This window comes from Aythya marila, assembly GCF_965140915.1.
Source record: "Aythya marila genome assembly, chromosome: 2".
NCBI classification, from domain to species: Eukaryota; Metazoa; Chordata; class Aves; order Anseriformes; family Anatidae; genus Aythya; species Aythya marila.
In genome coordinates, this window is record NC_139043.1 from 53,860,847 (window position 1) to 53,886,371 (window position 25,525).

A 25,525-nucleotide genomic window follows, 5' to 3' on the forward strand; every position below is an offset into this window, starting at 1 on the left:
GCTTCATATTTATGCTCAGTTGCATTTTGAACACTACAGTTTAATATGTCAAAATTCCTCAGAAAAACATTTTTCCGGGGACACTTTTCATCTGAATACTCAGTGTTTGTTAATTTTTAAGTGATTTTGAAGTAAAACTCTGTTTTAAAAATAAATGAGTAACCTGGCAGAAAATTATTTTGTTGAGAACAGCAAAATGCTGTCAAGTCTTTACTGCAAAATTACTATGTTAAAAGTGTAGATTAACACTACCATAGCAGCAGTGGACCAAATAGTGGTGACTTTGCTTCTCAAAGGGTTCATTGGAAGCTTTTTTGTTTGTTCTTCTTCTTATTTTTTAAATATTTTTAATTTGGTTGCACGAATAGAGTACAATTTCTCCTTAACCCTCTCAGATTTTGGGCAGAGGGAATCAAGGCCTTAAATGAAAACTTGTGCCATGTTTTTTTCCAGGAGACAACTGTGTGAACCTCTGTGGCTGACACATTTTTGTGGAATCGGTAAATCAGAACACATTCAGTACAGCTTAAGACCTCAGGGATTTTTTTCCTCAAAGGAAGTAATTAACATATTATACTACCATGCATGCTTTTAGTGCTGTCTAGCATTGGACTAGAATAAAATGTTTGCAGTTGAAGTCTGAGATTAATCTGTGAGTGCTGTAACTGACAGTTGTGGCTCAAAGTGGTCTTTAGATTTTACTTGATTGTCCCCAGAAGCAGTATTTTGCCCTCTGTTAGGTTATGCTATCACTGTAATGAACTGTTTAATGAATAAGCTTTCTCATTCGACCAGAACTGTAAGCTATTGAGTGGCAAGAGGACTTGAAATTGCTTTTTATGGATATAAACCTTTCATTGTGTAAGTAGCAGAACTGCTGTGCTGGAGGGTTGTGTGCTTGGCAGTTAACTTTCTGGGGCTTTCCAAAAATTAAAAAGTATTTTAGAATATACTAGTGTTTCTAGATATGTCTCATTTAGTCTTAACTGTTTCAGAAAACTGGCTCTTATGTAAGACCCAGCTGGTACCTGTTATAATTTCAAGATTTGTTTCCTTGCAGTCTTTATTACAAAAGCTATTGCTTTCCTTCACCACCAAAACTTGGATAGGCTATATTTTCATGACAGATACGAACTTCCCACTTGAAAACTTTAGGATGTTTTAGGAGAATTTGTTTGCTTGTTCTTCATTTCCTTGCCTTGAATACTGGTCTGTTTTGGTTGATTTTATGAAGGATCTCAGTTCTCTTCACTGGTCCGTTTATTTTCTGCCTAGTTCTGATCCTTGTAACATGCCTTATAACTTCTTTTTTTTTTTTTTTTTTTTTTTTTTAAGAGCAGTAAGCATTTTTCAGCCTTTTAAAGTGGTATCAATGAACATGGGAATGATGCATTTTACATTACTGTTGCTTGGGAATTGTTCTCATGGCACACTATATAGCTCATCCCATATTTGTCTCTGGGAAATGGGAATTGCATAGCTTGCCAGAATATACCACCTGTTTCTTTGAGTTATTTTTTAAAAATTTGCTTACCACTACTGTATGCGATGCTCTTAGCTTTTATGTAGGAGCCATAGCTTTTGTTTCTGCTGTTAGAGCTAAAGGCAGTAACAACATCCTGGATGGTACACTGAAAATCAACAGTGGCAATAATTTGGTAGCAGGTATAATATAACCATTGCTGTGTCACAATATGTTGCTGTGGCTAGAGGCAGTGGTGAAGACTGTATATTCCTGGAACTGGATGAATTCCCTCTTGCAATATTCATTTCCAAAAAGTGGAGCAATGCCAGCATTAGATTGCAAGCAGTTGCCTTACCGACTTTATGAAGGAATGGAAACTGAACTGCAGACACCAACATGAGTAACAACAGTTTTTTGGAAACACATAGAGACTGAGTACTATGTATTTTGAAGGTTATGAACCCCATGCCAGTGGAAGTCCTGCCTGTTTTGTATCAGCAAGCTGAAATGTCCAGGCTTCATTAGAATTTGCTTTTGTTATCTCTATGTGATAACACAGCATTTCATAGCATTTTACTTGTAATTATTTCTAAAAGGCTGCTTCCCTTGTATTGTTCTGTATTGCTGAAGAAAACATTGAAAATACCTCCCACAGTTAACACAGCGCGGTACCATTTTGTTGTGTCTCTTTTGAACAGCTGTAAAATTGGATACCTTTGGAACATGCGTGTTTTATACTCAACATATATTTTAAAAGGAAGAAGGTTGTAATCTAAGTTAAAATGACCAGAGGTATATGAAAGTCAGGATTGTGATATAAGAAAGTCAGAAATACCGTAACAAAATACAGGCACTTCAAGTGCCTTTGTGTCAGCCTCCAGAAAGGGTTCCACTCTCAGAGAAACTGAAGCCTGCTAGAGTGGGTATGTTCTTTACAACTTGAGAATATACTTTTTGTGGTAAACTGAAAGGTTCCTCCTTAGTCCTCAACCCTTCAGACTACTTTAGCTTGCTGAGCAATGTGCCCCAGTGTTTTTTTTCCCAAAGGATTTCTGTGAGTTTCCTGCTGGAGAGGTTACTCTGCTTTTTTTGGATGACTCTTACAGACCTTCTGTCACAGACTGAAATCAAGCATTTGCTAGATTGCTGCATATATCCTTAGGCTGCCTGATTCAAAGAGCTCTCTCTCCTTGGGCTGTATGTATTTTTGCATTAAACTGCCCTTAGTGAGGTGCAAACAATTGTCCTGCAATGGTTGGTTTTCAGTTCTAGGGACATACAAACCAAATTACAGAAAAACAAAACCAACCTTTTTATTTTTCCAACTAGGCTGACATTTGACTTCTGTCTTTATCTTTCTGTGATGTAGAGTAGAAAAGTCTGCCATTGCTGTGTTCTAGAATCCTTCTCCTCTACAACATTGGCCTCTTCTCTGTAGTATCTATTAAAAAGAAAAAAACAAACAAAAAACTCCCTATTTTAACATGTTTATTATGCTATAATATTGCTGTCATGTTATCTTTAATACTTCCCTTTGAAATATATCTTTCCCAGATGTTAGACAGGTATTGGAAGCAGTGAAACTCGTGAGCAAGCATGGGAGTTGCACAGGGTGAAATGATGACTACAGGTAGTTTGAATTTAATAAGAATCCATTTGTATTTTAACTCACAGCATGGACTTTATGAAACAGAGCTTCGGAAAAGATGGAACTAAAAGTTGTCTGTCCCTTCACCAGCCCTGGAGTGCTTGAAATGAAACCTAGTACAGTGAAACTCCATTAATATGAAGAAACATAAACCAACTGTTTCAGAGCCAAATCTTAGTGCTGTTTTTTTTTTTTTTTTTTTTTTGTTAAATTTTACCTGTTGTTGCTGTATAAAAGTGAGCAAGTTGTCAGTAGGAGGAAGGAAGGGAGAAGAAAAGGGTGTAGTTAAGAACAAATGAAGTTCTGTGGTGTATTACTGAGAAAGTCTTGCATTTTAGTCATTTGTCCTGAGAAAAGAGTTATTGTCTGTACTGAATGCAAGTTGCTTGCAGGCTGTAGTATCTTATCAGCTAAGAGAAAGTTATGTCATGAGAAATGAAGGAAGGGAAAGGGTGCCTCTGTATACACATACGGGGTGTTTCTCTATATGCATACACACATGCACGTATGCACATTAAAAATGTCCATGAACTTATTATTTGTACAAAGGCTATTACTTCTCCTAACATAATTGTAGCTGCACATTATTTAGAGGTTTTCCTTAGCTTCGTGTTTCTATTCACCCTTTTTCCTCAATTTTGTGAAAAGCTTAGTGAACTGTATTAGTAGTGAACTAGAATGGATAGGTTACTTAGGTCACGTATTTGTTTGATGAAGATTTTTCCTTCTGCACACCTTTTTTGTTCCACATAGGTTGTGGCAGAAATGCCAGCTGTTCTTACCTGTTAAAACTGTAGCTTGGGAGAATGTAGTTAAATGTAGTTATTGTAGTCATTGTAGTTAAATGGTTAAGTTGCATGCTTTGAAATAGTAGTCTAATAGTGTCAGATTTGGACTTTGAAATGCAGCTTTGATAATATTTGGCTCATTCTTTGAAGATGCCTCTTCCTCTGGAAGATCACTTGCTTCTGTGAAAAAAAGGTGAAAAATAAGGGAAATACAAAAAAAGATGCATCTGGAAGTGAAAAATGTACTGACATGTAACTGTAGGATATCCAAGAAAATGGCCTTTTATGAAACAGTGGAGGGCACTGGTTGTGTCTCCATTAAAACAAGCGGGGATATATTTTACTTCCTTAGTGCCAGGTATCATGCCATTTGTTGACATTTTTTCTTGTTTGAGTTGACATTTATCTCATGTTGTTCAGTTACTCATTAACTCATGTGACTGGTGTTACAATTGTGGGTAGGAAAATTACCCACAGATTCATTGGAGTCAGAATTCTTCATCAGAGGGATTATCTTAAATCTTCTTCCACCAGTACAGGACCTTTTCAAAGCAAAACTTGATTCTGGAAGTACCACACTAGGAAGGTGTTTTCATTCAGTATGTGTTATGTATACAAGGACAGGTGGTTTGGCTTTCAGATATTTACCTGGTTATATGTGGGTAGACTAATGTGTCTATATGCATGTGTGTATCTGGGCATGAAGGAGGTACCTATTTTTAAGAAACACACTGGGACTTCCCAGATTCTGTTTTTTCCTTTTTAATAAGTGAACATGTAGAAGTGTAGAGGCTAAATACATCTTGTTCGTGCTGAACTATTGAACTATGAAATATTATAGTAATGTATCCAGTATCTTTTGTTCAATAATAAAAATACTATTATTGAAAGCTGACAAACTTGTTCATTGTAATTTTTTTATTTTTTTTTACAATTAACTGTAGCTTCAGTAGGGCTCAAGAAAATCTGAAATTTATTGTTTTGCACAGTTGTTGCACTTGTTGTATGTGTAAGTTTTTAAACCAATGAATGAGGTGTTTATACATTCTCTTTGGTCTCCAGATTTGTATTAAATTGAAGCCTGCGATTTTGATTTTCAGTTGTATACTTTTCCTCTGAATGCTAATTTTAGCACATCTCAAGCCTTTGCAAACCAGGAAATAGAATTAGGGCAATTCATATAACCTCGACTCTGGTTGTCTGGACCTCATGATAGCCTCCCTGTGAACACGTCAGCACTTTGCTTTTAACCTATATCTGAATTAACAGTAGAAGAACTTCTTGAAACTGCTTGGTAGAACTGAAATCAGGATACTTGACTGTTTTCCTTCATCTGAGAAGAAATATGCTATTTGTGCATGTGCATTCAGACAAAAGGTCTGTGCACCTGGGGTGGCTCAGTGTGTCTTGCATTAAGTCAAGTAGCTAGAAAAGAGTAGCAGCACACGCAAGTCTGGCTGTGAATAATGCATTTGAGTGATCTGCAGCTTAGTGACAACATAGTTATAAAAGACAGTGTGCAAGGGCAAAGAGGTTGCTGTATACACTGGGAAGGGTATTATGTGACTGGTAGGCCCAGAGTGGTACCATCTCACATGGTTGTTGATCTTTGTGAGAACAAAGAAACAGTGCAAGACCTGCAACCAGAAGAAAGTGGAGTCTATCTGTAAAGTCAGGTTAATGTACAGGCATTGTAGGCATAGTGAAACTCAGGGGAAAAATAATTACAGAAGAGTTGACCCTTGTGTTAGCTCCCATTTTCTCACAGCCCTGTGTTTGGGTGAATTGCCTGAATAAGATGCTACAGATCTGCCAAAAAAAAAAAAAAATCACTGTAAGGTGTTTTTTTTAATTATTTTTTCTATTTAATTTATTTTAGGGACAGTGAATGTCCCTAGTGCTCTTGTGTCAGAATAAAGGGGCTTTTTCTTAGGCAGTGAGTCAGCTGTAATTATTGAGGAGGTTATAGGAGAGCTGTATTGTGGTTAGTCATGGGGAAGTAGATGATCCTTTAACAGAGTTTAACAGCAGAGAGAAGGGATAAAACAGATTATATTTATGTGATCCAGTGATGACAATTTTATTCTGCAGCAGTTCCAATTATTACACGAGTGTGTAATATTTTACCTACAGCTGAGAATTAGAAGTGTATCTCTTTCACAAGTAAGGACCCGTCTGTGGAGATGCCAACCCTTCCATGCTGCTGGTTAAAAGCTATTTCTGAGAGTTAAGACCCGAGTGGCTTGTTCTGGTGTAACCAGGTTTGCCTCTTTTTGTCTGTGCTGCATACAGGACTAGATGTGTCTTTCTATTCTAGTGGTTTGTTGGTGTGGCAAGGCGCAGGAGTTCTGCACCAACTAATGGCAGTCTGAGAGATTACAAACCTACCATGGTGTCCACTACGCAGAGGGCTCACTCAGAAAAGGCTGTGGCGACCCAGACACAGGGCCTGCCCAGAGATGAGGCTGTTCAGCCTGCCACTGCCGGGGGTGGGCAGCGGGGAGACCAGACCACCTGTTTTCTGGTGGAAGGTCTGCTCACCATGGTGGCTGAGCTCAGGGAGGAGGTGGAGAGACTAAGGAGCATCAGGGCGTGTGAGCAGGAGATTGCCTGGTGGAGTTAACTCCCTTGCATGTCAGAGAGAAGCGTGCCAGGGGGTGCCAGGATGGTGGAGCTCCTGCCCTGTCACTATGAGGCAGAGGGAGGGAACCAAAAAGACGAGGAGGATTGGAAGCGAGTCCCAGTTCAATGTTACAGGCAACCCCCCTCCCTACCTAACTCGCTTCCCCAGGTGCCCCTCTGTAATAGGTTTGAGGCCCTGGATCTTGAAGGAGAGGTTGGTGAGGATGTGGAGGAAAGCCCACCTATGAGGTCACGTAGGCAGTCAACACCGTGCCTCAAGACTGCCTCCAGTCAGAAAGAATGAAGGGTAATTGTAGTAGGAGATTCCCTTCAGAGAGGAACAGAGGGCCCAATATGCAGAGTTGACCTTCATTGTAGGGAAGTCTGCAGTCTACGTAGAACCCAGATCAGGGATATCACCAGGATGCTCCCCAGCCTGGTGCACTTGACAGACTACTACCTGCTCCTGATCTTCCAGATAGGCGGGGAGGCAGCTGCATCCCGTAGTCTGAGGGGAATGAAGAAAGACTTCAAGGCCTTGGGATGGTTGGTGAAAAGAGTCTGGGGCATAAGTTTTCTCTTCCCTCCTTCCAATTTGGGGTGATGACGTGGCACAGAATAGAATAGTCCATAAATGTTTGGCTACGTGACTCATGCTACAGGTAGGGCTTTGGGTTCTTTGATAATGACTGGTTTTATAAGACCCCAGGCCAGACAGTAATATGTATGAAAGCTTTATCTCACAGGGGCAAAAGGGTTCTGGGACAGGAATTAGCAGGGCTTGTTTGGAGAGCTTTAAACTAGATTCAGAGGGGGATGGGGCTGTAGCTGGGCTTGCACCAGTGGGGTAGTGTTCTAGCATTAATGAAGACTGGGAGGCCTCCCACCCCCCCTAGGGTGAAATTGGCGTGCTCAGCTCACTCCCTGAAGTGCCTGTCCACCAATGCACGTAGCACTGGGAATAAGCAGGAGTTAGAAATCCATGTTCAGTCAGGAGATTATGATCTGGTGGCAATTACAGACATGTGGTGGGACAACTCACAGAACTGGAATGTGGTCATGGATGGGTATGTCCTTCTCAGGAAAGACAGGCCAGCAAGGCAAGGTGCTGGAGTTGCTTTTTACATGAGAGAGCAACTACGTGTATTGAGTACCGTCCAGGGGTGGATGAGGAGTAAGTTGAGAGTCTTGGGTGAGAATTAAGGGGCAGGCTGGCATGGGGGATACTGTTGTGGGTGTCTATTACAGGCAACCTGATCAGGATGAGGAAGTTTACGAGGCCTTCTACAGGCAGTTGATAGCAGCCTTGCAATTACAGGCCTTGGTTATTGTGGGAGATTTCAACTACCCTGACATTTGCTGGAAGGCCTACTCAACCAGCCATCTGCAGTCCAGGAGGTTCCTCCAGTGCATTGATGATAACTTCCTGGTGCAAATGGTGGATGTGCCAACTAGGAGAGGAGTGATGCTGGTTCTTGTCCTCACTAACAAGAAGGGACTGGTTGAAGCGGTGAAGGTTGAGGGCGGCCTTGGTTGCAGCAACCATGAGATGGTGGAGTTCAGGATCTCAGGTGGCAGGAACAGAATACTGAGCAGAATTGCAGCCCTGGGCTTCAGGAGGGCCAACTTTGGCCTTTTCAAGTAATTGCTAGGGGAAATCCCATGGACAGGGTACTTGAAGGTAAAGGGGCCCAAGATAGTTGGTTAGCATTCAAGCACTGCTTCTTCCAAGCTCAGGATCAGAGCATCTCAACAGGTAGCAAGTCAAGAAAGGGAGCCAGGAGATCTTCATGGTTAAACAGAGAACTGCTGGGCAAACTGAAGTGGAAGAGGAGGATCTACAGATCATGGAAGGAGGGGCACGCCTCTTGGGAGGAATATAAGACTGTTGTCAGAGGATGTAGGGATGCAGCTAAGAAAGCTAAAGCCTCCTTAGAGTTAAACCTTGCAAGAGGGGTCAAGGACAACAGAAAGGGCTTCTTCAAATACATTTCAGATGGGTGCAAGCTGGAATGTAGGAGGTTCCACTTAAATATGAGGCAAAACTTTTTCACAGTGAGGGTGACAGAATACTTGAACAGGCTGCCTGGGGAGCTGGGTTGTGTAGTCTCCTTCTCTGGAGACATTCAAAACCTGCCTGGACGTGTTCCTGTGTGATCTGATCTAGGTGTTCCTGCTCTGGCAGGGGGATTGGACTAGTTGATTTTTCAACGTCCCTTCCAATCCCTAACAATTTGTGATTCTGTGATACTTTTTTATTAAGGATTATAAATGATGTGTCATGCTCCTGCTCTGTAAACCACTCCATGTACTGTGCCTTGAGAGCTGATAGGACAGTTCAATTCCTTAGAGAAAATTCCCTTTGTAGTTCAGATGTTGTCATAGAGTTTCTGGCTCCCTGCCGCTGTCTGAGAGGTGAGCCTGTCCAGGAAAGCTATAAGTGTGAGATTGGACATATTAAAAGAAATTGCTTTCCTTGGGGTTAACCTCAAAGTATTTGTTAAAGTGAGCATTCTTGATTACTGTTACTGAAGCTCATCTAAATGGAGTAAATCGATGAGCCACAGTCATTCAATTATATGTGTGATGTCTGAGGGTGCCTGCTGTATGACATGTAGAAAGAAATGAGTATTTGCTTTCCCTAGATCATTACATAATCCTAGTTGGTCATGCTTTTCCTTGCTTTCTTTTTGTTTTTGAATATTCAAAGTTCTTTTTGTGATGTATATAGAACATGTTAAGAAGTGTTTTAACTTCAGGGAACTCTACATATTTATGAAGTTAACTTGTTACTGTATATATTGTATGAATGTAAGTATTTTCAGGTGAGAGAGAACATAATATATATCTACTTGCCTCAAAGCCTGCTTGCAGTTTTATGTCTGTGGGTCTTTGGAGCCAAGTTTCTGAAATTATGTTAGTCCACAAAATATCTGTTCTGCTTGCTCTGCTCAGCCCACATCCCATAACAAAATTTAGCGCAAAGAAAAGATAATGGGAATTATTGATTTCTAGACTCATTAAAAAGCAGAATAGTTACTTACTAATTAAAACTGAGATGATCTTGGAAGAATGCTGCAAAGGCTGGGTAGTGGTGGTGAAAAAAGCCATTCATGCTTCCCTGCATATGTAACGTGAAGGAAGGAATTACCCTTGAACCTTTTTCACTGCTTACAGTATGTCAGCAAAGCACACGATATTTTTTAACTATTCTGGGATATGAGGGGAAGCAATGTAGCCAAGATCAGCCAAGGACACTCCTGGCCGAGGATACACCTGGTCTGCTTAGTTCCCCTTGATTCTGCTTAGATTTGACAGTATTTGAGGGATCTCAATAAATAGATTTAGGTTGTTCGCAAAAGAAGAAATTTTTTTTCCTTATTTTATTACTGTTTTTTGTTCTAGGTGGTGACACCTTGCTTTCTTCAGAGCAACTACGAACTGGTAAGTATTGTTGGCACTAGCGATATCCATCAGGTTTTATTAGGTTATAGGATAGGTTATTCCTGTAGCTGTCTATAATTTCGTCAGTACTGTACCATCCACTTTCCTCTTTGAGTGCACAGCAAATAAAAAGTCTAATCTTGAAGCTTATTAGTGTGTGCCCTATCCCATGAAGCAATTGGGTTATTTTACTGAGAATTTTGTAAGGCATTTAAGGATTTGCTAGATTAAGTGTTTTCTGCTGTTCAGGATTCTTCCTAAAAGGAACTCGTTGATATGTCCATGAAGCAGTGACTTGATGTAGTTATCCTTACTACCTTATTTCCTTTTGTCTGTGTGTGTAAAAAACAAACAAAACAACAATAAAAACATACACCAAACACTTACACACACAAATCAGGAAACCCACAAACCATTAATTGTTTTAATGTGTAGATGTCTCATATCAGTTTGAAAGTACAAACAGGATCCTTTGGTTAGGGCCTATATTTTGTTTTGTTTTGTTTTTTTTGGTGGTGGAAGTGAGGAAATTAATCCATGGTTGCTCAGGATAGGAATTCAAAAAAAAAGATAGGCCTTTTCAGGTGGGAGTAATTGAATTTGGTTATTTTTAGCTCCCATTAAATACTTCTGGAGGATGTTATGTAACTGTGATTTATTGAACCAGTGCTGCCACCTGCTAGTATCGTTTCTAGAACTAGGCAGTCAACAGCTGATTTCCCAGTGTTGGCTGAGAACTCTGTATTGTAGTTATGTGATGCAGCCATTGGTAGTTAGGGATTCTACATCTCATTTCTGCCTTGATATGTGAATTCAGCAAGTCACTTCACACATTTTTTGTGTCTTGATTTCCTTCCTGGCAAAATACAGGTAAAGATGTTATCTAAAAAGGTACTATGAAAGTGTTGGTTCATTCTTTTAATTATTGTCTTTTAAAAGAAAGGCTGGAAAACAAAATCAGCGATTCATAGTATTATTAGTAATGTGAATACGAATGTATAGAAGGTCCTTCCTGATTTTGACCTGCCGCTTCTATGAACTAACACATATGACAGTCTGAGGATTCTGTGTGGCACTACTCCTAAAATTGAAAGTAGAAAAGCAGCCCTTTCTTATGTCTGCAGCTCACAGTATTAGATGTATATTGTCAACTGTGGTTGCTCATTGTTTTGTGTTGTGTACACAACCTAAATATTGGTTATGACAGGGAAAATTTGTCATTGTGGTTCAGCAACAATTTTAAACCTGCAGCAACTTGTGGAATATGTTACCAGTCATTACCATCAATAACTCCAGTTGGACATGTTTTATGTGAAAAGTGAACATGGGGCAGTGCTGGTTAATCTGGGTCTAGTGGGTTTATGTGACAAAGTTTTGTTAGAGTGGGGGCTACAGGGGTGGCTTCTGCGAGAAGAATCCAGAAGCTGCCCCATGTTAGATAAGGGCCCTGCTGTGGGCCAGAGCCAAGCCAGTAAGTGATCTTGTTTGTGTCTCTGTGAGAGCATATTTAAGAAGGGAAAAAAACAAAACAAAACAAAACAAACAAACAAACAAAAACCACCAAACACCAGAACTGCTCCATAAGAGCAGCTGGGAGAGCTGCCTTGGGAGAAACAGCCTTGCAGACACCAAGGTCAGAGGGGGAGGAGGTGCTCCACGTGCTGGAGCAGAAGTTCCACTGCAGCCTGTGGAGAGGCCCCTGGTGGAGCAGGTTGTCCCCCTGCAGCCCGTGGAGTACCATGGTGGAGCAGATCTCCACGCTGCAGCCTGTGGAGGAGCCCCCAGTGGAGCACGTGGATGTGGCCTGGAGGAGGCTGCAGCCTGTGGAGAGCCCCCGCTGGAGCAGATTTTGGGCCGGAGCTGTAGCCTGCGGGGAAGGGACCATACTGGAGCAGGTGACCTGGCAGGAGCTGCAGACTGTGGGGAAGCCAAGCTGGAGCAGTTTGCTCCTGATGGATGGACTCCATGGTATAGACCCATATTTGGAGCAGTTCTTGAAGAGCTGCTGCCTGCGGGCAGCCCCCGCAGGATCAGTTTGGGAAGGATGGCATCCCATGGGAGGGACCCCGCACTGGAGCAGGGTCAGAGTGACTGTGAAAGAGCGGTGGAAGAGAAGTGCTATAGACTGACTGCAACCCCCAGTGCTTTGTTCCCCAGAGCCGCTCGGGGGGAGGAGGTGGAAGAAGGTGGATAGGGGAAGGTGTTTTTAGTTTATTTTCTTTGTTTCTCATTTCTCTGGTAACAGGCAATAGATTTTACTAATCTCCCTACTCTGAATCTGTTTTGCTCGTGACAATAATTGTTGAGTGATCTCCCTGTCCTTATCTCAACCCTTGAGCCCTTTTCATTGTATTTTCTCCCCCTTTCCCTTTGAGGTGGGGGAGTGGAAGAGCAGTTGTGGTGGAGCTCAGCTGCCCACCTGAGTAAAACCACCACAGTGGGCCCAAAGTACTCTGTGACCTGCTGGTGGTTGAGCAGTACTGATGGAGAAAGTGGCTTAACCTGTTTTAGTTTACTGACAAAGATGAAGCCAGAGATTTATTTGGTCTCTGAATTAAACATTTACTAGTTCTAGGAAAAAAAAACAAACACAACTGGAATTCTGTTTAATATTATTGCAGGCAAAACTGTAGGTGAAATATTTTCAGAGCTGGCAACTGTTTGAAGATACTTTCCCTAGAGTGCAAGAGCTCTCTATTTCCATATGTAATAAATCAAGCAGGGAAGGTAGGAAACTGGCATGGCAGAACAAGGCACTGCTGGTCAAATTTACGCAAAAAAAGGAAATGCACAAATGGTCAAAACAGGGCCACGTAAGAGTATAGAAACATTGTCTGGATGTGCAGGATCAGGAAAGCCAAGGCATTGACAGAACTAAACTTTGTGAGGGATGCAAAGAATAACAAGAAGGGATTCTGCACGTACATTGCCTGCAAAAGAAAGTCTAAGGAGAGCATACCACCTCTGACAAATGAAGGCAGACAACTGGTAACTACAGATGTGGAGAAGGCTGAGGTACTTAACAACTTCTTTGCCCTGGTCTTCACTGGTGGTCAGGCTGCCCACATCTCTTGAGTCCCCAGACCTGTAGCTGGGGGCTGGGTGAGCAGAGTCCCTCCCACTGTAAGTGGGTCAGTGTTGTGGTCAATGGTTCTATGTCCAAATGGAGGCTGGTGACAAGTGGTGTTCCTCGGGGTCTGTCTTGGGTCCGGTACTGTTTAATATCTGTATCAACGACGTAGACAATGGGAGCTAGTGTATGTTCAGCAAGTCTGCAGATGACACCAAGCTAAGTGGTGCAGTTGATAGCAAAGAAGGAAGAGATGCCGTTTAGAGAGACCAGGACAGGTTGGTGAAGTGTGCCCATGTGAACCGCATAAGGTTCAACAAGTCCAAGTGCAAGGTGCTGCACCTGGGCTGGGGCTATCCCAGACATGAGTACAGGCTGGGAGAAGAACTCATTGAGAGCAGCCATGTGGAGAAAGATTTGAGGGTTGTGGTGGATAAAAGGCTTGACATGAGCCAGCAGTGCATGCTTGTAGCCCAGAAGGCCAACTGCATCCTGGCCTTCACCTGGCTTCTTCCAACACACATCAAAAGAGGCATGACCAGCAGGTTGAGGGATGATTGCCCCCCTCTGCTCTGCCCTTGTGAGGCCTCACCTGCACTACTGCATCCAGGTTTAGGGTCCCCAGCCCAAGGAAGATGTGGACCTGTTAGAACAAGTCCAGAGGAGGGCCATGAAGATGATCAGAGGGCTGGAGCACCTCTCCTACAAAGAAAGGCTGAGAAGCTGGAGATGTTCAGCATGGAGAATAGAAGGCTCCAGGGAGATGTCATTGTGGCTTTTCAGTACTTAAAGGGCTCTTATAAAAGGGATGGAGAAGGACTCTGCTTGGGTAGACAATGATAGGGCAAGAGGGAATGGTCTTAAACTAAAAGAGGATAGATGTAGATTACACATTAGGAGGAAATTCTTCACTGTAAGGGTAGTGAGGCACTGGAACAGGTTGCCCAGAGAAGTTGTCCCTTCTGACCCAAGCCGTTTTATGATTCTATTTTCATTATATACTTATTACTGAGAGTGAGATTGACTGGTGTGGTTTTTTTTTTACTTTTGATGTGACATAGCACAACACCTAATCTAAGAATGTAACTGTCTGTTTAGTGAAGAGTTCTGTTGTTCTGAAGTAGGATCACCTGTGACCATATTAGCCATAAGCAAGTTTCCTGTATTTTGACTGTAGAATACGGAGAACATGAAGGACAAGTAGTTGAGATCTTTGGATAATCAGGAGGGGCAGTACCATGGTCAAAATAACTAAAATGTTTCTGCATTACAACTCTCTACTGAAACGTGGATTTGTCCTCATTCAGTCCAGACAAGGAATTCCAACCTTTTAGTTCTCATATAAATAAGCAATACATATGCCCACTCTAAATTACTGCTACATATAATTAGCCACTTGTCTGTATTGCTGCTCTTAATGTGGGTTATAGCAAGAAGTGTAGTTAAACTCTCAGTGTCATGGCTGCTGGAAGACTGCTGAAGACAGATGAAATTCACAGATGCTCTTTTTCTTCAGAATGTGGATTCTATTGATTATTTTCAGCTTGGATGTCTGTTTCCAAAGTGATCCTTTCTTTTCATTTCTCATGAGCCACGTATCTTGAAGTTTTGTAAGGACATCAGGACCCTCATATACTAACCCAATGCAGCTGCTAGGAACTTCAGGTGCTAAAATATAAACAAGCTGCTATGTGTACAAATACTACTTGCTTGATGTTGTCACATACAGTCTTTAGTCCAGAGAAAGGGGGATGATTTTAGTCCTACTTTCCTAATTCAAATCAAGTATCTAGCAAAATAAGAGCTATTCTGATGCCCTTCATTTTATTTGATGGGTTACTTGTGGCTATAGACTTTCATTGCAGAGATGTGTAGGAAGACTGAAAGATTTAAATAAATAAATAAATGAAAATGCTGCGGGCACTGTTTTTGTATCCAAAAACTGAATGAACCTATGTAACAGTTCTAAAATTTCTTAAAAATCAAAATTGGCAACTCTGTTTAAATAGACTTTCTGGAACTGTTGGATCTTATTTTTGAAGGATAGAAAATAAGATCAACACATTTCCAAAAAAAATCAACATTTTTAAATAAAAAGAATCCTAACAAGTACATGTTTTCTTAAATCTCGTTTATAATACTACAAAAAGAAGGGAAGGGATAGGTCCTAACCTTGAAGCTCTAACTTATTTTCATTTTATTTATTATTTTAAAAAAGATAAAAATAAAAGAAAAGCCAAAGAAAGGTTATTATTTTGAGATCCTTTTTTGATTCTGGGAAGTATTCCATGACAGTTTAAGGTGCATCAAGAGAGAGTAGTAAGTTTGTTTCCTCTACTGATTTTTTTTTTCATCCTGCATGGCATGTACCTTTAAAAAGAATATAGGAAATGAAATCTTAATTCCTTAGAGGTCCATCACATGTCCTGCTCCATGTCTTGCATTAATGAAATGTGATGTGAAAGCCTGAACCTCTTTAACATAATATAGATTCTTATCTTAAATTGACTGTGTCTGTTGAATGGTCCTTATCACTGCATGACATCTCAGTTTTAAGGCAGAGTTAAGTAGAGATCTTTACCAGAGAAATTTCATGTTTAACCTCTACACCCTATTTTTTCTTTTCTTTTTTTTTTTTTTTTTTTTTTTAAACTGCTTGTCAAGAAGTTCTTCATAGCTGTAGTGCTGCCATTTAAACATCACATTCCATAATGAGCTGTTGCAATATGGAAAGATTAAGAGGACACTTTCCCAGCTACCTATCTTTAATTGTGCTATCATTTAAAACTGAATTTTGTTTAACTATCTTGCTACAGTGGAAGCTCAGTCATTTTGATACAAATTGGGGAGGGGGTGGGGGAAGGGGGGGTTCTAGTTTTCTCTTTTTGGTTTGTTTGTTTTGCTTAGTTCTGTTTTCCTTGTTGAAGAAGTGAGTGGTGGCATCACAGAGGCAGTTAGGTGCCTTCATACTAATTACGTATCTCAGTTTTACTTGAGATGTGAGGTAGTGTAGAGACTCTGATACTTTCGCTTATAAGTGAAGTGTGGCAACATTTTCTAAGAAGAATTTTCTAAGCAGTGAATTTTGGTGAAAATGCATAATGATACAAAGGAGAAAAAAATGAAACAAGCGTATATGGGGAAAAGAAAGGAGAACAGAAAACAGGAAAATTCAGTATTGTAGCAGTTTGAAAGAAAATAAGTTCCTTTTAGCAAAACCCTCCTGTTCTTTTTTACCATGGTGACTGTTGAGTGCAATCCTCCCCAGATGCTTTGACTGAGACAGGTCAGTAGACATAATAAAGTGTATTTTTATCCTTATCACATTCATTTCCTTTTTACATGCATCTTCACAGAAAAAAAAATAGAAAAAAGTGAAGCAGTCTGTTCTTCCCATGGAGCACAGCCCATTTCCTGTAAATGTGAGCTTGCAAAAGATTTTCCGAGAAATCTGAGGCTGAATTACCATATGTGCTGTTGGGAAGGCCTGGCCGTGTAGATGGAGGATTGCATTCTCCAGTTTCATTTTAAGTGGGATCTAAGTACTAGAAAATACAAGATTGTTAACTTGGGTTAAGCAGGTATAACCTTCAGATACCCTGCAATATAGTGACAATGACTAAGCTGAACTGGGAATTGACACATGCAACTACTTTGCTCTGCCAGCTGCAGTTTTGGTTTTTGGCTTAAATCAGTAAAAGCTTCACAGGAAAATTGAATCAAGTGGGTTTGATTTGTGGTATATTTCTGTAACTTATGGCTAATTCATTTCTGGATTATCTTTTTTTTTTTTTTTTCTTTCTTCTTTCAGGCAGGAGAATAGAAATCTTAGGTGTGGAAAACTAGGAAAATAAACATTTACTGGGACTCTTTTCCCCATTTACTGCATCTAAACTTTAGCTCACAGAACCGATGAAGAGTACACAAATCCAGCACGATACACGTAGCAAGCATGATTTGGTGGAGATAAAGGATACACAGCCTATCAGACCCCCTTGTTGCTATCATCTTCCTGGTCTCCCTTCCTCAATCTCACAAGAACAGTTCTTCCAGCAAGTGTTCCATGCTGTAACTGCCTGACTCATGAAAATGGCTGTACATCATGGAAAGAGGAATGCAAAAGTACTGTGCTGTTCTGTAGTTTGTTGATAAAGGTTAGGAGTATTTAGTGGATTTTTTTTATTTATTTATTTTTCCTGTTCATTTCCTGCTTTGACACTGTCCAGGGCCATAATGGCTGTGTCCCCATGAAAAGAAATAAGTGGACATTGGAGAAACCTTTATGGAAATAACATTTCTCTGCTTTTGGTAATATAGCTTTGCTGAACCGATGAGTAAGCAAAGGTGCAGTGATTTTTTTTTTAAACATGGCTTTTTCTTGCTATTCAGTGTTGCCTTATTAAGATTTGAGCTGAGATTTTTCTTCCTTTCTTTCAGATTTGTGAACTAATAAGCTTTTTATTTTTCTTGATTCATTGGTGTCATATTCTCCCAGTGCCATAGGAAGCAGAAGCAGGGACTGATGAGACACTTTTGTGACAAAACCTGTGAGCTGCTGTCCGAATTGAAACACTTGACTTGATTATTTTTCAAATGTTTTTGAATTTATGGATCTCCAGAAGGGTTTGATGTGGGCAACTCTATGTTGCATTTATATGGGTTTTATTTTTTATTCTTATGTTTCAGGTGCTTATTAGTTTAAGACCATGGACCACATGGGTCTGCAAAGTAGGGGATAAAAAAAAAAGTTTAAAGGGCAGTCAATGACTTGTTCATAAATATATTAGCCGTAAAAGGGACAAAGAATCAGACTGAATACAAAAAAAATCAAAAGATAATTAAAAGTAGTACTTCTGATTTGAGCTGTGCAGTGTATATGAGATTCAAAAACCAGTCGTTATATTTGCCAGGAGGGAGAGTGCATGTTGCTTGCTTATTTTCTCCAAACTGATTTCTAACCTTCCTGCTGAATATGGTACTCCGGGAGGGCAGAAGCATCTGCTTTCCAGAAATGTGACGTTATACACCATGCCAGCTAAATCCAGCAGCATGATGTTCTTGCAAGGCATAATACGCTTCTTTCTTCCTTCCCAGCTTTATTTTAGCTACAGGGAAATTAAATGTGTTATCTGTGTTTCAAACTCCTCAGTGTCATTAGTTTTAAGTTGTCATAGAAACTTTTCAAGTTTGTTTGACTTTACTAAGCAGCAAATAGGTTGTGTTTGACAATGCTGTAAAAGGAAAATGCATGCTCCAGAGTAGGTTTCTTCTGTTCTGCATAATTTTCTTGTTTCACATGTAGTTTGTCGTGAGAGTGACAGATCTCATGTCCCTTGTGAGTCTGCTTTTAATTAATCTTTGGAAATGCTTTGTCTACATTGGAATGTGTAAAATGAAAGAAGGGTAGCCATCCCTGAAGAGCATTCCAGCCAAACATTAATATATATATATATATATATATATATATATATATATATATATATATATATATATATATATATATAATTTTTTTCTTTGTTTCTGTATGACTGAGTACTACAGCACAATGGAGGACTAGTAATCTGTCTTTCAGAAGAAAACAACAAATTCAGTACAATTAATTTCAAAATAAATTTTTCTAATAGTCATTAATTTTAAAAAGCACAGCTATGCGTGGACTCCCTGTTTTCAGACAGAACTGTGAAGCAAATGAGTATGATCCTCTATGTTAAATTATGATGCTTTGTCCAATTATTTTATCATATAGCAGTGGGTCATGTTTATTCATTGCTTAACTAATGTTCAGTCTCTAGGATGCCATTCAATTTTAGTTCACTGTTACATTAGAAGTCATCCTGATCTAATTTGCTTTATGTTAATGTTTTCACATTAATAACAAAACGAGACCTAATGAGGTACTTTAGCTTGCAGTCATGTTTTCCATGTGATGGTGCAGGTCTTCTGCCTATTGCACTGTGTTTTCTGAGTGGGAAAGAACTGAGGAACTGGAAATGGTGTACCTGAAACGAATAGGACTCAAGTCCTGTCGAATTATATGGAGAAAATAGGAGTTGAAGGATGTGGGAAGGAGGGGGAGGACTTTCACAGTTTTGGTATTGAGTTTTTAAGATCATAAGATTTTGCTTTTTTTGTTAGATAGGAGTTTATTTTCTTTTCCTTGCTATGGTGGAATCTTTGCTAGGGAGAAAATGAACATCAGTGACCTGCCAAAAAAAACAGTTGACAATTGAAAAGCTGCAGCTCGGTGTCAAAACATTGTTCTTGCAGCAGGTCTTAGAGTCACGCTTTCAGTTGGTAATGCTACTGATGTCTGCATGGGGGAGTTGTGTGGCCATGTAAGTATGTTGGAGTACTTGTCAACACATATGCTGGGGTACCCATCTTGGGCAAATGCTGGTATTCCTAGGATGGGGAAACATGTTCCTGAGTGTGTATGTGCTGCTTGAAATTTTATTTTTAATATCTACCAAGCTGTAAGTTACTTCACTGTCCTTAAGTTGGTCAACAAGGTGGTTCAGCAGAAAGAATCATTGAATGTTTTGCACAACATCTGGTTCTAGCCCCCCTGCTGTGGGCAGGGGCACCTTCAAAGCCCCATCCCATCTGACCTTGAACACTGCCAGGGATGGAGCATCCACAGCTTCACTGGGCAACCTGTTCCAGTATCTAACCACCATTGTAGTAAATGATTTCATATGATTAGTTTAAAATGACCATCTTTTAGTGTAAAACTGTTACCACTTGTCCTATTACTACAGTCCCTGACAAAGAGTCTCTCCCTGTCTTTCTTGTAGGCCCCCTCTATTGAAAGGCCGCAATAAGCTCTCCCCAGAACCTTCTATTCTCTAAGCTAAATAATCCCAACTCTCTCAGCCTCTCTTCACAGGAGAGGTATTTCAGTCCTCTGATAATTTTGCTGGCCCTCCTCTGGACCTGGTCCAAGTCCATATCTTTCTTGTGATGGGTAGTCTAGAACTTGATGCAGTACTCTAGGTGGGGTCTCTCAAGAGGGGAAGAATCCTGGGCATCTAGTGCTGATGCTTGCCAATAAAAGTTGGGTGGGTTGAGTTCCCCTTCCCCTGCAACTTTAGTTTAAAGCTCTCTTCACCAGCTTGACAAAACTGTAGCCAAAGATGCTCTTCCCTCCCTCTGACAGATGAGTCCCATCAGTCCCCAGTAGACCAGGTTCCTCAGGGTCCCATGGTCTAAAAAGTCAAATACCTGGATATGACACTTGTTCCACAACCAGTCATTGGTTTGCTGGATTCAACTGGTCCTTTCAAAGCCTTTTCCTTTGACCAGCAAGATTAAAGAGAAGACCACATGTGATCTAGAGCCTCCTACAGCAGCTCCAAGGGCTCTGTATTCCTTCATGACGTACTTTGGACTGCTCTTTGACAGTGGTGTTCGTGCCCACATGAAATAAGAGCATTGGACGGAATAGTCTGTGGGCTGTACAAGTTTCAGTAGTTTCTTGGCAAAGTCACTAGTAGGCAACATACCTCTCCTGAGAGTGGTTCTGGCTGGCAAATGAGAAGAGAGTCACCTAAAACTATTACTTTTTCTTGATCGCCTTTTCTTGATTGCACTAATTGTTACACAGGGAGAAGATCAAGCTGGCTTAGTGTCAGGGCCAGTGTCTCTCATGATATAATGAATCCTTCCTCTTCAGTCCACAGAGCAGTGAAGTTGTTCTGCAAGGGTACCTCAGGCTTCAGGGGTTGTCTCTTCCTCCTTGCTATCCCAGGAAATGTTTCAGGTCAGGCTGTATGGGGCTTTGGCAGCCTGATCTAGTGGAAGATGGTGGTGGGGGGAATGACAAAATAAATGAAATAAAATAAACCAATCTATGATCCTGTTATCCTGTTACAAATTGCAGTCAGCTAGACCGCAGCTGTAATAACAGCTTTACCATTACAACTAACATTCCATCTGTATCTTTATCCTCCAGAGTCCAGAAATAGTTTCACAAGGTTGAAAATAGAAATTTTATACAGAACAGGGATCACTTCATCCACTGCTAAAATAAAATGTAGTCACCTCTGGAAAAAAAACAGCTGTTAAATTGGCATTCTGCAACACTTCAGAGGAGTTTAGGATAAGAAGTGAAAACTTGATGTTAAAAAGAGGAAAATAGGAAAAGGGGAGGCTGAGGGGAGACATTGCAGTCTACAGCTTCCTCGTGAGGGGGAGTGGAGGGGCAGGCACTGATCTATTCTGCTTAGTCATCAGTGATAGGACCCACAGGAATGGTTTCAAGCTGAGGCAGGAGAGGTTCAGGCTAGACATCAGGAAGGGGTTCTTCACCGAGAGGGTGGTTGCACACTGCAACAGGCTCCCCAGGGAAGTAGTCACTGCACCAAGCCTGTTGGAGTTTAAGAAGTGTTTGGACTGTGCGCTTAGCCACGTGGTCTAAAATTTCGGGTAGACCTGTGTGGTGCCAGGAGTTGGACTCGATGATCCTTATGGGTCCCTTCCAACTCGGGATATTCTATATTCATTCTATGCTATGCTGGAACCCCAAGGGAGCGGTCATGGCACTGAGCCTACCAGAGTTCAAGAAGCATTTGGACAATGCTCTTAGACACATGATATGACTTCCTCCCTTCTTACCTACCTACCTAGCTACCTACACAGCATGCTCACAGACCTGGACTTTGGGAGAGCAGGCTTCAGCCTTTTTGAGAGATTTGCTTGGTAGAGTACCATAGGACAAATCCGTGGAGGAAAGAGGAGCCTACGAAAACTGGTTAATATTCAAGGATCACCTCCTCCAAGCTCAGGATCGATGCATCCCAACAGTAAGTCAGGGAGAAATGCCAGGAGGCCTTCATGGATGAACAAGTTGCTCCTGGCTGCACTAATGGAAAGGAAATGTACAGAGGGTGGAGGCAAGAGTAGATAACATGGGAGGGATACAGAGACATTGAGCATCCAGAGAGAGAGTAAGTTAGAAAAACAGAAGCCCAGATAGAATTGAATCTGGCCAAGGATGTTAAAGGCAACAAGAAGGTCTTCTATAAATATGTCAGTGATAAAAGGAAGTTTAGGGGAAATGTGGACTCTCTCCTGAAGGAAACAGGAGATCTGGTTACAACTGACACAGAGAGGCTGAGGTACTGAACAGCTCTTTTGCCAGAGTATTCACTGGCAAGTGCTCTACCCACATAGCCCAAGTCCCAGAGGACAAAGAGGCAGGGACTGGAGGAATGATCTGTAGGAGAAGATCAGGTTTGCGACCATCTAAGGAACCTAAAATTTGTTGATGATACCAAGGTGTGTGGTGTGGTTGATACACTGGAGGAAAGGGATGCCATCCAGAGGGACCTTGACAGACTTGAGTGGTGGACCTGTGCAAACCAGAGGACGTTCACAACCTGATTTAGTGGTAGGCATCCCCCATGGAGGGGTTGAGGGTGGAACTACGTGAACTTTAACATCTCTTCCAACTCAAACCATTCTGTGGGGCATCCACAACCTGTCTTGGCAGTTTGAATGCTTCAATGTCTTCTGCGTGAAACTTTTTTTTTTTTTTTTTTTTCTCACAGATTTTGAAATTGTCTTTGGAAGTAATATTTCTAAGTTGTTAAGCATTATATATTGCTTTATGCGCAGTAGCCTCTCATTCTAGACGTGTGGAACAGAACATACTGAAGTTTGGTGCAGTTTTATATAGCACCAATTTAGTTCCAGTGTTACTTCATTTGGCTGAGTGTATTTCAAGGTGAAATAGTTCTGTTGTTCTCACATGATACTGCATGGTGAAATCCCTAATCTAGGTTATTTGCTTTTATGAAATGCCAAATCTTGCCCTTGTTGAAGTCTAAAGCAAGACTTGAGGTCTTTTTACCCAATCTTGCCAATGTACTTCCCTATTACATTACGTTAATTTCATGCCAATTGGAGAGTCATAATTAAAAAAGCATGTACTGATGGTTGTACTTCTGGTGGTTATTTTTTTCCAGTTAGATTTTCCTATTAGCGGATTGGCTAAACTTCTTAAAAGATTTGCCTTAAATTTCAACAGATACAACTTAATGTGTTTTAAATCAGCAAACAGATTTTACACTGTACTTAAAGACTGAGCCAAGATAATTCACTTTATCAATAACCCACACAAGTGTTCTTTTCCATCAAAAAGCATAGAATGAGAAATTGGAAAAAAATAAAAGAGGGAATGCACAGCATAGCTTTCTCTGTGTATTCTGTAACTTGGAGTAAAGCACCCTCAGAATGTTGGTTTACAAAATCTGAATTAACATCTGATGATGATAATCCAAATTTTACATCTGATGATGTAAAATCAATTTGTTTTCCATATCTGTTTGAAAGATAGTTTGGTTGTTAATGCTGTAGAATGTATGTGTACTTCTGAATGATTCATTTATTTTTTTGTTGTTGTGTGAATATGTTAGAAGGAGATTTCTTATATTTTAACTATCTGGAATAATAAAGTCCATTTTGTGCATTTTTCTCATTTTGCAGGCAAACAACTTTGACGCCTTTAAAAGTCATGTAACCAGAACTGTAAGTAATTTTATTTATTTTTCTTTTGCTTGGCCTGCTATTTTCCTTTTTGTTATTGCTCGTTTTATTACATCCTTACAAAGTGTTAAATGCTAGCCCTTTTCAGGGCATGCTCTTTGGCTTCTACACTGTGTAAAATTGTCTCTGGGATTCCTTATGTGCTCTCTTCCCCACCTCCCCCATTTTATGCATGAACAATGAAATGAACTTTGTGATCTTGTTGTGGTTCAAGCATGGCAGGCAGCCAAGTACCACACAGCTGCTTTCTTACTGTCCCCAGGTGGGATAAGGGAGAGAATCAGACAGGTAAATAAATCTGAGAAAACTCATGGGCTGAGATAAAGAAGTTAACTATGTGAAGTAACAGCTGCACATGCAAACAAAACAAAACAAGGAATTCATTTGCCACTTCTCATCGGCAAGGAGATATCCAGCCACTTCCAGGAAAGCAGGCTCATCACGAATAATGGTTTCTTGAGAAGATAAATGCCATCACTCTGAAAGTGCTCCCTTCCTCCTCCTTTACCCCAGCTTTTATTGCTGAGCATGATGTCATACGGTATGGAATATCCCTTTGGTCAGTTTGTCCTGGCTGTCTCCTCCCAGCAACTGGCAGGGCAGCACGAGAAAAAGAGAAGTCCTTGACTCTGTTCAACCACTGCTCTGCAAGAACAAAAAACATTGTTCTGTTATCACTGCTATTGTCGTCAAAAATCCAAAGCACAGAATCATACAAGCTTTTACAAAGAAAATTAACTCTATCCAAACCAAAACCATAACAGTTCCTTTTATCTAAGTCAAGCAGAGGAGAATTAAAGAGAAATACTAAAATGTTTGTAGACTGGTCACTTTTAGAGGGGTTCAGGAATTCAAGAGGCTTTTTTCCCAGCAAGAACAGTTTAAAGTTCTTCTGTTGTGGTCAATATGTAATCAATCTTTTTGCGTTTATTTGTTCAAATGTGCCACACTATATACAAAACAAATTAGATGTTCTTTACCAACTCTTTGTTATTATTGCTGGTGTAGTTCCAGTGGTACAAGAAATAGTAAATATATATACTGTAGTGCAATAGAACCTAGTCTTCTAAGTGATGTAGAAAATTCTGCGAATGGGAATTACTCAATATTTTAATACTGGTATCACGTATGAATATATTTCTAGCACAATTTCTGTGAAATAAGTAAAACAAGGAAGGAACAAAGGTCTTTTTGAGAACCTTTGCAGTTATGTTTTATCAGAGATGCCAGGTTTCTCTGATCCTGAAATAAATCATGGTAGATAACTATAGTTAACTATCTGTTAACTGTGATGCAGGTATTTGATTCACCGCTGTAAAGGTGAAGTTGGCATTTAAAAAGGAGCAAGGGTAAAGACTTAAAAGACATGTGGCCTTCACCAATTGATCGTTAAAGAGCAGCTCTCTACTGCAATAAATGAGCATCTATTTCACTGTGTTTGTCTTGCATGTTGCACTTTTTTCCAGTGTCATCTGTGGTTCAGTGCTGCAGGCTTCTTCTGGTGTCGCTCTTTGCATACTGTGAAGAATTCTGATCCTTGACTATCTACGTAGGCAGGAGACCATCACAAAGACTTTGTTGTTAGTAGTATAGTTTGTTTATTTAGGGTGGCAATAATGTTTTTTGTACAGCCAAAGTATTCTCTATCCACACTGGATCCATACTATTATCCACTGTTTTCTTGTAAAGTTGCAGTAATCTTTAAGTTACTAGATCATATTTATTGAAATCAGCTAAAATACCTAGTGACAAAATTTTGTCTATTTGCTTCGTTCTTCTTTTTAGACAAATCACCTAAAAATATAAAAAAAAATCAGAACAGAACAAACTTCTTTGTTACATGCATGTGAATAATTGGTTTTGATAGCTGTTTCTAATGTAAGAAATGTGAAGCAAAATAATGAGACATATTGTGAGGAAAATCTTTTTTGTTGTTGTTGTTT

The 25,525-nt window shown here is 40.3% G+C and overlaps 1 protein-coding gene across 7 annotated transcripts in view; it reads left to right on the plus strand.

Annotated features, from left to right (window-relative positions):
- Positions 1 to 25,525, plus strand: part of TNS3 (tensin 3) — a 247,992-nt gene that overhangs the window by 89,434 nt on the left and 133,033 nt on the right. For all 7 annotated transcript variants that reach the window (XM_082754611.1, XM_082754606.1, XM_082754607.1 and 4 more), the window contains 2 exons: positions 9,929 to 9,967; positions 23,523 to 23,564. Coding sequence is in view for 4 of the 7 variants with exons in the window: in XM_082754606.1 (XP_082610732.1) it covers positions 9,929 to 9,967; positions 23,523 to 23,564 (81 nt within the window). In the remaining 3 variants the exon portion in view is untranslated. The remainder of the gene's footprint in view (positions 1 to 9,928; positions 9,968 to 23,522; positions 23,565 to 25,525) is intronic.